The following is a 12,981-nucleotide window of genomic DNA, read 5'->3' as shown; positions in this document are numbered from 1 at the left end:
CAAATATAATCAATGTTGAATTTGAACAAGTGGAAATGGCCATGTTGGACTTAAGCATAGATTAGAGATACTGATGAAGGTAATAATCAAAACTGAGATAATAGATAAGGTCTTCAAGAGAATATATATTGAGAAAAGAACAGAGAATCAAAGGTATCTGGGTAGAAGGAAAGGTAAATACAGCTGCTATTTCTCTTATGCCCTATAGCAATAGACTTGTCTCCTTGTTCATAAATACTTGACTTTTTTTTATGTTTGTCTTTTTGTCCATGAGTCCTTAACATCTCTGCCTCAGTCATCACCTTATTATCCTTTGATCAGGCATTTCCTGTGTGCCCAATGTTGTACTTAGCACTTGGCACTCTTCCTTATTAATATGAGACTTTCCCTTCCTCCCTTCATTCCTGGAAATTCTCTCCAACCAAACTCAAATGCTACTTTCTCCAGTACTATTTACCTGATCCCCTTTGTTGGTTAACAAATAACCCCCTCTGAAAGCTTAACGTGGTACTCTTTTCTCTGAATTCTGATGTATTTGTCACTGAAATATAGCTTTCTTTTTTTTTTTTTTGATATTTTAAAACTTTATTTATATGAAGTTCAATTTAGTTTTCATCCACATTGACTGTCTGTAAGCTTTTGAAAGTAGTGACAGGCACATAAGTAACCAAAGTATACAGCTTGTTTGGTGAGTCTTCATCTTCATTGCGTTTCCTGGACAAACGCACTCGGATACGGTACGGGACATTCCTTATTCCTTTGGCCCAAACAGCTTTGTTGAGTCTAGTGTCAATGCGCACATCAGGAGTTCCCATTTCTTTCATGGCAAATTTGCGGATTTCCTTTAGAGCCCGGGGAGCTCGCTTTTTGAAGCCTACTCCATGGATCCGCTTGTGAATGTTGATGGTATATTCTCTGGTCACCACCTCGTTGATTGCAGAACGTCCCTTCTTTTTCTCTCCACCTTTCTTTGCGGGAGCCATCCTGCCGGGGACCAGGTCCGAAAGGAAGAACGCCGGGGATTATGGGAGAACCTAACACCCAAGCCCTGAAATATAGCTTTCTGTAGTGGGAGTTGAGCTTAGAAACAAGAAGAAATAGAATAAAATTCAATTTGACACTTGCTACTTATGGGACATCTCCAAGCCTGTCTGACCCAGAGATATATAGAACTATTAATACCTTTTTTTTTTTTTAATCCTTACCTTCCATCTTGGAATCAAGCCAGTAAGTAGCTAAGTGGCTTAGTGGAGAGAGCACCAGGTCTGGAGTCAGGAATAACTGAGGTCAAATGTGACCTCAGATTCTTCTTAACTCTGTGACCTTGGGTAAGTCACTTAAGCTCTGACTGCCTGAGAAAAAGGATCCGCTGGAAAAGGAAATGGCAAATCATTCCATTATTCTTGCCAAAAAAATCTCCATGGGTATTTATGGTTTATACGATCACAAAAGAAAGACAGGAATAAACAAATGAATAATAGCAGCAACAAATTAATACTTATAGTAGCTCTGAGCTTAAATAAGATAATGACTAACCTTAAAGACTATCTAATGTCCATTATTATTTATATAATAGGGACCTGGGTTAAAACCACATTTCTGATATTTGATGACCTGGGTAACCTCAAACAAGTTACTAACTGAGCCTTGGTTTCCTCATCTCTAAAACTAGGGATTCATACTAAATAGTTTCTACTGTCCCTTCAGTCCTATATTAGTAAATTGTTATTCAACATTGTAGATAACCGGAGACATCGTGGTATAGTATATAGAACCAGTTGTGTAGTCTGGAAGATGTGGGTCCAGCTTCTGCCTGAAATATGTACTAGCTGTGTGACAGTTGGCAAATCATTTAAGTAGGAAATCTGTAATATCACAAGTTATAGATGATTTGCTATTCTGTATCAGTGGAGAGAGTTTTCCCACCAGGAGTTCTCGACATCAATATAATCATAGCTTTGGACCAAAAAAAAAAAAAAGTACATCATAACCATTTGTGTTACAGTCCTCTCCCCTCTTTACCCATCCCTTCCAACCTAGGATCTGTAAGGTCTTTGTCTTTAAACTTTCTACTGCCTTCAGTAACTAATGCTTTGCATACAATAAGGGCTTGATAAAATTTGGTTTTGTTAGCTGTATCTGTATTTATAATGAGATGAGATAAACCTGAGCAGACATATTTAATTGACCAGAAATATCTTTCCTGTTATCAAAATTAAACATGAATATAATGGTGCTGCCATCAAATTTGAGGCAAAATTAGCTCTGCATTTAAATGCATTTATTGACTAGGCAGTGAGCGATAGTCTCATTTTGTTAAACAGCAAGCCTTTACTCTAACTTAAAACTTTTCATGTTTCCAATGTTTTGTAATCATAACATTTTAGGTGAGAAGGAAACAATGTGGTCAGGGAAGTCATTAAACAGAGATATCAGTTATTGATTACTTATCCTCAAATGTAGCATTTCAGAAGTTCACAGTGTTGCAAACTTTAAGCATTTACAAACAGTTTCCCTCAGAACAGTTATAACTTCATTATTAATTGTAAGATTCCTCCATCTGTGTTTAACTGTGCCATCATTTCTGTACATATTTTCTCCCTGTTAATAGGGTAATAGTTTCACTTTGTGTTATGTACTTCATCAGTTGCTGCTACTGACTCTGTTTTCCATTAGATCCTTCTGACTTTCTAATTTTAGTGTTGTAGTGTGTCCTGATCTGCTCAGCCCCAGCCCTGGGAGTCAATAGTGACATGCAATTTTCCAAGTCATCCAAGTTGTAGTATAATTTATGCTGTCCATCAGGACAGTGCTAAAACAAACAAACAAAAACACCCCCCCCCAAAAAAAAACCCAAAACTCCTGTATTTCCTCCTGTTTTCACATTTTTAGAGTTGAATATGGAATTTAGGATTTTGCTGTGGAAGTCTTAGAAATGATTATGTCTTGTTTGTTTTGTGTTGTATTCTAGCTCCAATGAGCAGACTACTAGCCTGTTTCATCTTAATGTTTTTATCACACACAAAAATGCAAAAATTGAGTCTTTAAAAAGAATACCTCTTTGCCTTGGCTCAGAAGATATCTCAATCTGTCTGGCTTACTAAATTGTCAGGTCTGTTTCTTGATTCTCTTCCAAGGTTAAATATTCATTGACTGCAACGTGGGGAGTTCCAAAATCCAAGAATATTCTAATAAGAATAGTTAATACTTTCAGAGCTATAACTAGGGTAGGGTGTTTGGAGTTTTGTTCCAGGTTGCAGAAATTTAGAGGGTGATAACTGTACTTCAGTGACAGTAACATCTGAATTTAGTATTTGCAGTAAGGATAATTAGTTAAAATGAAAGCTCCTGAGTCATGCCCTAAAGCGAGCATTTCTACAGCACAGTCCTATTTCCTAACTCCATCTGGTGGTAGCTTCTGCTGAAAAGGTCTTACATACTGGGGTCTCCATAGTATCATTCTCTTCCTCTACCACCTCAGCTAAATTGAAAGCATGTCTCTTGCCTCATGCAAAAGTTACTAGTTATTATATAAAAAAAAAAGATTGTTGTTGATATTTGAAAATGACCCTATTGACTATAATTCCTCTCTGCTTTTGGGTCTAAATTTTTTTAAGTTTGTTTTCCCATACTGTGAAGGGGTGTAGAAAACAGTTTCGTGTTTTGTCATTCGAGCCATCAAGGTATCAAAGAAAGAATCCTGGTCTCTTGTTGTGAGTTAGAATTCTTATATTCAAATCCTACTGTGTCATTATTTTTGTTATGTGAGCTTGGGTTGGTCATTTAATATCTTGGGAATATAATTTTGTCATCTATAAAAATGAGAGGATTGAGCTAGATGATCTCTGCATGATGGTTCCATCGACTTTTTGATCATGGAGTATCTTTGTCATTCATCACTGATAACATGCTATAACTTCTCCATACATGTCTCCATTGTCCCATGGGTAATACAAAGTTTTGATTGATAAATTACAGTATCCCATGATTTGTAGCTGCACAGTACCAACAGAAGATTATTGCTCTTTTTTTAAGTGGGGTTTTGTTTCATGTTGGTGTTTGAGATCACCGAATACCTTCTTCCTTCTTCATGTTTCATTCCAATATGCTGGATATATATCGCTTTAGGCTACAGGTGGTCCTAAATTGGACAATAGGTATTTTTCATTCATTTCTTTCTTTTTCTGTGGATTATTAGACTGTAAAGAAAGAAATAATAGAAATTATTATGAATTGTGACTCCCAAACAGCCTCTGGACTTTCTAGACTCTTTTTTTGCTTCTTCTTGCTCTCAGTTCTTGCAATGTCTTTCCTTGGTATCTTGCCTATCCTTTAATGCTGAAGTCTAATGCCCCCAGGATGTCTTCCCTGATTTTCCTTGTCAGCAATTATCACCTCCCTCTTTCCTATCTCACAGTATTGTGTTTTTCAGCTCATCATATAATATTTCATGTTAGAACATTTTACATTTTTCTTAACCCTCTAATAGAGTGTAAGTCTCATAAAGCTGTAGCCAAGTTTTATCTAGACTTTCTGGGGCTTACCATTTCCTGCTCACTCTGGATGCCTAGTGTTTGTTGAATGAATGAATTTGAATGTATATGAATATGTACATGTATCCCCAAAAGGGCCTAGATTATAACTTTGGACTAGCTACATGCACTTGTTCAAATATTTGCAAAATAATGAATGAGTGAATAAATCACTAGACATTTTTTTCAAGAGGAAATATTTTTATTTTTTATTTGGATTTTTTTATTTTAATAACAAATTTCCACATAAGTTTTCCAAAGTTATATGAGCCATACTGTCTCCCTTCTTTCTTCCCTCCCCCTTCTTGGAGCTGGTAAGCAATTCAATCTGAGTTATATGTGTATTATCACACAAAACATATTTCCACATTATTCATTTTTAATAAGTGAATAATCTTAAAAAACCCAAACCCAAAACAGATACCCAAATAAACAAGTAATAAATCATATGCTTCCATCATCATTCTTACTCCAATAGTTCATTCCCTGGAGGTGGATGGCATTCTTTTCCATAAGCCCATCAGAATTGTCCTAAGCAGACATTTTAAAAGAGCCTATTACATACCAGTCATTGTTCAGTCATGTCCAACTCATCATCTTCCTGACTCCATGGACCATAGCATTCCAATACTGTCCATGGGGTTCTCTTGGCAAAGATACTGGAGTAGTTTGCCTTTTCCTTCTCCAGCTCATTTTATAGCTGAGGTCACTAAGGCAAACAGGGGCAAGTGACTTGCCCAGAGTCACACAGCTAATAAGTGTCTGAGGCTGGATTTGAATTCAGATTTTCTTGACTTGCATTACAAGGGTCTATCTACAGAGCCCCCTAACTGGCTAAAGTTTGCCTCAGTTTCCTGATCTGTAAAATGATCTAAAGAAGGAAATGGCAAACTCCTCTAGGATCTTTGTCAAGAAGACCCCTACTGTGTGACCCTGGGCAAGTCACTTGACCCCCATTGCCTAGCCCTTACCACTCTTCTGCCTTGGAGCCAATACACAGTATTGACTCCAAGACGGAAGGTAAGGGTTTAAAAAAAAAAAAAGAAGACCCCCTAATAGGAACACAAAGAAGTGGACATGATTGAACAACAAAAAACATTCACCAGTCATTGTTCTTAGGCAGTCAAGCTGGAAAGGGCAAAAATGAAGCAGTTCTTTCCTTCCAGGAGTCTTAAGTGCAAAAAAGAAGGAATGTCTCAGATTCTTTTTGAGATTGGACTAGCTCTCAGCTAAAGGGATTTCTTTTCTGCCTTGGACAGATTGGTAGGTTGGACAAGATGACCTCAGAAGTCCTTTCCAGTTAATTCAAGATATTATGATTTTAAGTCACTGTTTCTAACCGATTTATTCATTCATTCCTTTTTAAAAATGTTCATTAGCTACGAATAGAATGCTCTATGCCTTGCAAAATAGATGCAAATTTAGTTCATTTACAGTTTGGTTGGGAAAATATACACAAATAAAAATATGACAAAATTTGACTAATATGTATAATATATAATATAATATAATATAATATAATATAATATAATATAATATAATATAATATAATATAATATAATATAATATAATATAATATGATATGATATAATAATTCGACTCCAATAGATGCTTTAGAAGAGCAAGAGCAAAGAGGTCACTCATTCAACCAAAGGTAAGGGCAGGATGAGGCAAAGTTTAGGAGGAATGTTATTATTAACTTTAGGCAAAAATTTGGGCTCTGGGGAAGGGAGTGCAGAAAATCGAGGTGTGGAAAATCGTGCATGAGTTAGGAAAGGGTTAAAAAGATCTCTGCACTTCTCCAACCACCCTTGCACAAAGAAAAAGAAAAAAAAAGAAAAAGAAAAACCCTGCTGAGAACCTGTTTTGCAAGTTTCACTAGTGAAAAAAAAAAAAAAGCTTAGAGGGGGTTGTGGGGGAGTGAATTGGAAAAACCTGAGGGGTATCAGTTAAAGGTTTTTCAGAATCCGAGTTTCCAGTGTAACTTTATCCGGCAGATTTTTCTTTAACTGATTGAGATCATTGTTAGACAGGGAGGGGCAGATTAACGAACATTTATAATTTTGTTGATTGTTTTAAAAGGGAAAAAAAAGAGCGCAGACTTGGAAAGTAAAGGAGGTAGTTCCTGGCTAAATTGTGTGTGTGTTTGTGTTTGTAAATTACATCCCGCGCAGCTCCACCCCCCACCCCACCCCCAGCCCCCGAAAAGCCTTTCCACTAATGAACAATTCCAGTAGATTGTTTAAGTCCCCGCCTGACAGGTAACTTTGGCATGTGGGCAGGTGGGGTTAAGGTTACCATGGAGATTTATGATGTCATGCTTGAGCGAGCATGTCAAGACAGCCAATTTAACATGTAGCTGCTCCAAAAATCCTATAGGCTCGAAGTAGGTTTTATGTAAATGACAAGAGTTTCCCTGGGAAAAGACAAAAGAAAACAGTGCGGAGGGGAGGCATGGAGGGGGGTTCTACCTGACAACTCTAAAGGATTACCCAGGAGTTCATTACCACCCCAAAACTTCCCGGGAGAAGACGAATTAGATTTGCTGTCGCCACTTGGGGCTGGCATCACCTGTGGAGCTCGGTGAGTGAGCCTTGTTTCTTGGCCGTTATTGTGGACGTGCTCTGGGATCCCTGACCGTATTGTTCTGTGGGCAGGACGGGTTGAATGGATAGCTTCAGCTTGCCCACACCAAATGGACACTCTTTGGGCTGCTGAACTTCTTGTTGTTGCTTTAAAACTCTTCAGATGATTATAGTAATGGACTGTGGATTCTGACTAGAGGTGAAAAACAAGGGATGCCGGATGCATTTGGATGTTTGTTAGGAGTATGAATAATACTTATAAAATGCCATAGACAGAAGGTTACCAGGAAGAACCTGGAGAAGGGAGATATATGTGTGTCTAGGCAGATTAGTGCCAGATGTTTCTCCTTTACTGTTAGACCAGACCTTGAAAGTGGAAATATGCTTATTTCAAGTTGTAAAATAGAAGGAAAAAATAAGGAACATTTCCCCTGCATGTTACAGGAACCCTTTAGATAGATTCTCTTGCGAACATGTGCAAACAGTGCACCCAAGAATTACTTGGATGTCTCTCTGGGTGTCTAACAAAGACTTTATAAAAAAAAAAACTAAAAAAAAAAAACTAAATTGGAAAAATTCAGGAATGAGAAAGATCGGTGTTGAAGCTTCTGGTAAGTCTGATTTAGAAAATTCCAACAACTCAGATAAAGATCCCCTCTGGGTGGTATTGGAGATAAAAAGTGGTTTGTTTTTCTTTTTCTTTTCTTTCTTTTTTTTTAAAGCCTGCTTTAAAATGTAACCCAGGTTTGGTGGTAACTAGCTTTCTATTTACATCAACCAGCAAACCAAGCTAAGTCAACAGCTCTGCTCACTCTCTGGCTGTGATTAAAAAGTGACTGAAGGTGGCTGGCCATCATTTCAAGCTAATTTAAAGGGGCTAGTTCAGGAACATGGGTGACTTGTTAGCAATTAGGGTCCAGTGTAGACTCAGAAAAGTAGGAGGTATAGTTCAAAGACACCCTTGAGAACATGAGCAGAGGTCTATACCTTAGTCAGCATGATGGAGCACCACAAGAGAGACCTGAGGGGCAGCAAAGTATTTTTTTTAAACTTTGGCCAGTTTAAAGAACTGTGTAAAGAACCCCTGACCTTTGGCATTCCAGACAGTGTGATTTTCTTAATGAGCAAATAGCCCTTGTCTCAGAAAGTATTGGGGACCATGTAACAAATGCCCTGCTAGTTTCACCCATTTGAAGGAGGAAGTAATAATAAGTATTGCTATATTATTGAAATAACTTCTAAAAATGATAGGAATGATTGATTGAGACTGGAATTTGCTGAAGTTGGTCTTCAGCAAGTTCTTTGACTTTTTTCATTAATTACATTGATGCAACTTGTTCTAGTTATGTTGTTTCTATGATTTGTTAGAATTTAAAAGCTCTCATAATTTATCTAGAACTTTCTTTCCCTGAGGTTTTTGGGGTTTGGGTTTGTTTTTTATTTTTGTTTTGTTTTTTTAGAAACCTTACCTTCAGTCTTAGAATCAATACTGTGTATTGGTTCTAAGGCAGAAGAGTGGTAAGGACTAGGCAATGGAGGTCAAGTGACTTGCCCAGGGTCACACATCTGGGAAGTGTCTGAGGTCAAATTTGAACCCAGGACCTCCTCTCTTTAGGCCTGGCTCTTAATCCACTGAGCTATCCAGCTGCTCCCTACCTTATGGGTTTTAAAGTTTAGAGCAATTTAAAAAGTAGGACTGGGGGCAGCCAAGTGGTTCAGTAGATAAGAGAGCCAAACCTGGAGATGGAAGGTCCTGGGTTCAAATGTGGCCTCAGAAACTTGCTAGTTTTGTGACCCTGGACAATTCATTTAACACCAATTAGGTAACCCTTAATGCTCTTGGAAATGAAACTTAGTATGGCTTCTAAGACATAAGAAGATACCATAATGAAGGCCCCTGATCTTACAGATCAAGAAACTGAGTCACATAGAAAATAATTGTTGTGCTTCAGGAAATATGCATAGCTATGAATTGAACTCAGCTCTCTTTTATTTCTAGTACAGATTAGATTCTGGTACCTCCCTCTTCACTCTTCGTTCCAGATGGACACACAATCATAATTATATTACCTGGTTTATTGTATGCTCAAAGTAAATAATTTGCTGCTGCTGCAGTCTCTGTAATTACAAGAAATCACATGGCTACTAGGTCCAGGTTTTTTCTATGAACAATTATTCTAGGACTTCTATATGAATAAATAGTCAGCCTTATGGAAAGGGTATTTGAGTAATTAAATTTTTTATCATAATAATAGTTGTTTTTTACTTCAAGATATTTGGGCAAGAAATGATCTGGCCCCAAAGTGAAAATATTTATTAGAAATCAGTCCCTTAGGGACTGCTAGATAGCATAGTGGATACTGTGCCAGGTCTGGGAATGGGAGGTCCTGGGTTCAGATCTAACCTTGGGTGATTCCTGACTATGTGACCATGGGCAAATCATTTGTTCCTAATTGCCTAGTCCTTAACTGCTTTTTTTGCTTGGGAACCAATACTTAGTATCAAGATTCTAAAACAGAAGGTCCAGGGTTTGGAAAGGAAAGGAAACAAAGGAAAAGAAAAGAAATCAGACCCTTAATATTGACCATGAAAAATGCTTTTTCAGCCTTGATTTTATGCTACCCAGAAGTCTTTCCAGTTATCTCAAGGTATGGCATGTAACTTTCAGAATAAACTTTATTCCACTTGAATTGAAAAAGAAATGTATGTGATTTCAAACTTTGTTGAGCTGGGGAGTTTAGAAAATGCTCTGATAGATCACTCAGATAGATCAATTGGCTTTGGGGTGTCAGGCACATCCTGAGTACTGAGGATAGAAAAGAGGCTAATAATGCCAGTGGGTCCCTGCCCTTAAGGAGCTTACAATCTAAAGGGGGAGACGACCTGCAAACAAGTAGGTAAATAGAAAATAATGAAAAGAGGAAAGGCACTGACATGTAGATTGCTTAGAAGGTGAGATTTTCCTGGGTACTTAAAGAAAACTAGGGAGGTCAATATTGAAAGTGAAGGAAGGAGAGCATTCCAGGTAACAAGGACAGCCAGAGAAAATTCTGGGTCCCTGGAGATGGAGTGCCTTGTTTGTAGGACAGCCAGCAGGCCAATGTCATTGGTTCAGAGTTACCTGTTGGGAATCTATAATGTATTTTGCCTCGGCTTCCTCCTGATATTAGCTAAGAATGCATTTTCATTTTAATTTATACTTATACCATTCAGGAGATATATGTTGATTAATGTACATATATCGATCTTTGTATTTGTTGCTACAGGATAATATGGGCTTATTATAATAAGATGATAAAACTGTAGGCTAGTTCTGATTTATTTCAATAACAGTAATCATTGTTTTGGCAACTAAGAGCTCATTTTACTTTCATTGGAAATACAATGTGCCAGGGAATTAATAAATGTAAGTGGATTTGCTGACATATTCATTGGTGAAATGTTTGACTTGGAAGAATAGAGACAAGTATGTTAATATTTCAAATATAATGCAACTTTTTGGTTTTAAACCACATTAAATCATCTATTACTGGATTTTAAATGAAATGGTATTTCTTTTTTAAAGCCTTTTTAGTCATAGACCCTGCCTGTGGATATAAGCCATTCTTCAAGAAAGAATCAATATTCTTGAGTTGAATGAATGGAATAAAATTTGTTAATAAGTGAGATGAGAAGCAGCCTGGTTTGATAGATAGAATCCCTCTGAGTTAGTAAGATCTGGGTTCGAGGTTTGCTTTTGACATATAGTAGTTCTGTGATTAAGGGTAAATCTTATAACTTTCCATGCCTCAAAGAACCCTTTTTTTTAAAAAAAAAAAAACCTTAGCTTCTTTATTTGTATTAATTCTAAGACAGAAAAGCATCAAGAGCTGGACAGTTGGGGTTAAGTGACTTGCCTAGGGTCACACAACTAACTACTAAATATCTGAGACCAGGTTTGACTTCTTGAATCCAGGCCTGACCCTCAATCCTCTGAACTACCTAGCTGTCCTCTGAGTCATCTTTTTAGTGACAAGTTGTCTATCTGGATGTGAGGCAGGAATCTATACCAGGTTGTCTTCACATTTATGAAATGAGAGTAAACAAAAACTAGATCAGAGCCAACGATGGCTAATAGCAAAGAGGGCAAGTAGTAGACATGTAGCCTAGAGCTCAAGTTTATTTCTGCTTCTTACCATCCATATGACCTTGAATTTAACAAAAGGTAATAACATCAGCTGTAATAATAATAATAGTAATTGTAATAATGATGGTGATGATAATGATAATAACAATAATAATCACAATCACTCCCATTGCACTTCAAAGTTTACAAAGTGCTTTTTGCTTATCTTGATCTCATTTGATCCTTGCGTCCACCCTATGAGATAGGTGCCATTATTACCCCCATTTTACCGATGAGGAAACCATGGCCATTAGAAGCAAGGCCATTTGCTGAGAGTCACACAACTAAGAAGTATCTGAGATTTGAATGTTGGTCTTCCTGACTCCCAAGTCCAGCACGGTTTCCTTGAATGATACGCGCAAGTGTATTTTATGTCACATTAAGGAATATCCACAAATCTATTAATTTCAAAACAGTTCATCTCAGGAAATAATTTCATCCCCAATCATTTTACTTTTGTCTTTGTTGTGACCCAGAGGCCACCCTATGAAGAATCAAGGCAGGGAGTTGCAGCTAGGTCACTCAGTGGATAGGCAGCCAAACCTGGAGACAGAAGGTCCTGGGTCCAAATCTGACTTGAGATACTTCCTAACTGGGTGACCCAGGCAAGTCACTTAATCCCATTTGCCTAGCCTTGGCCTTTTGGTCTTAAAGTTGTGACTAGAAAACAGAAAGTAAGAGTTTAAAAAATAAATAAATAAAAGGCAGATATTTTCCAGTCTGGGCAGCCCGTCTTCCACAGTCTCCTTTCCCATCTCTGTTTTTCATGAGGCATGAAGATAATTTACAGGAAGCCAAACTGCCTCAGGGGATCCAAAACATGGGCTTATTTTGTTATAAATTGGAAAGCACCTTGGCGGGGTTCTCCTTCCATGGTTTTTCGATTTCATATTTCAGAATGGAATTAAATTAGCCACAATCTGGCATCCCTTGCTAAAAGTAGCTTCTCATAGATTGGCTTGTCATAAACTTCCTAGGAGAAGTTATATTTTCTCTAGTTTTTACAGTTAGCATGTGTCTGTTGTTGGGAATGTTTGGTTTTAGAAACCAACAAAAAAAAGCAGGGGGATGTTACAGATTTGGAGGAGGCAGGATTTCAAGGAAGAATCTAAAACTGATTGTCTCCTCTTTAGCTGGGGGGACTCAGCTGGTAGTTAACTACTTCTAAGGTCATTTAGATATCCTAGAATAAAGGCCTTCCATGGACTTGACCTTGTTTGGGTCTCCTGTTAGAACAGTATGGTAATTGTGTAGCAGAAGAAAAAATTAGTAGGATGGGGTAAAGGATTCAGTGAATAGTACGATGGGTCTGTTTATATTTGAGAAATAGACTTATTATGCAGCAGGAAAAATTCAGACCAGACAATGATAAGAACTCTCTGTGAATTGTTAGCAAGAAAATAATTATCAAAATTGATTTGGAGATTTGGAGCAGTTAAGTGGTATGGTGGATAGAGTACTGGGCTTATAGTCAGAAAGGCCTGAGTTCGAATTTGGCCTCAGGCACTAGCTGGGTGACCCTGGACAAGTCAATTAACCCTATTTGCCTCAGTTTCCTCAGGTAAAATGAGATGGAAAAGGAAATGTCTAAATTAATTTGGAAATCTCTTCTCCTGGAGCTTCTCTTCCCCTCCCCCTTTTATTTCCCAGGAAAGAATAGAGAGCTACCTTTATGACTTGGCTTGAATGACAATCACTG

General features: G+C 37.6%; 2 protein-coding genes across 21 annotated transcripts in view; one reads left to right on the top strand and one right to left on the bottom strand.

Annotated features, from left to right (window-relative positions):
• KIAA1217 (KIAA1217 ortholog) overlaps positions 1 to 12,981 on the top strand; it is a 1,016,332-nt gene that overhangs the window by 651,207 nt on the left and 352,144 nt on the right. The window contains exon 1 of one of the 20 annotated variants that reach the window (XM_056800106.1): positions 1,033 to 7,115. The exons of the other annotated variants lie outside the window; for them this stretch is intronic. The gene's annotated coding sequence lies outside the window, so the exon portion shown is untranslated. Of the gene's footprint in view, positions 1 to 1,032; positions 7,116 to 12,981 lie in introns of those variants that run through there. 20 annotated transcript variants of the gene reach the window in all.
• Positions 554 to 1,042, bottom strand: LOC130454639 (60S ribosomal protein L31). The gene has a single exon (XM_056800117.1). The coding sequence runs from the start codon at positions 981 to 983 to the stop codon at positions 606 to 608; it is 378 nt and encodes a 125-aa protein (XP_056656095.1). The 5' UTR covers positions 984 to 1,042; the 3' UTR covers positions 554 to 605.

The sequence above is a fragment of the Monodelphis domestica genome, chromosome 5, assembly GCF_027887165.1.
Source record: "Monodelphis domestica isolate mMonDom1 chromosome 5, mMonDom1.pri, whole genome shotgun sequence".
Taxonomy (NCBI): Eukaryota; Metazoa; Chordata; class Mammalia; order Didelphimorphia; family Didelphidae; genus Monodelphis; species Monodelphis domestica.
This window is presented reverse-complemented; position numbering and strand designations above follow the sequence as displayed.

What these genes read in the sequence shown, in the direction of transcription:
- LOC130454639 (XM_056800117.1), bottom strand. Translation starts at nt 983, where the DNA reads ATGGCTCCCGCAAAGAAAGGTGGAGAGAAAAAGAAGGGACGTTCTGCA.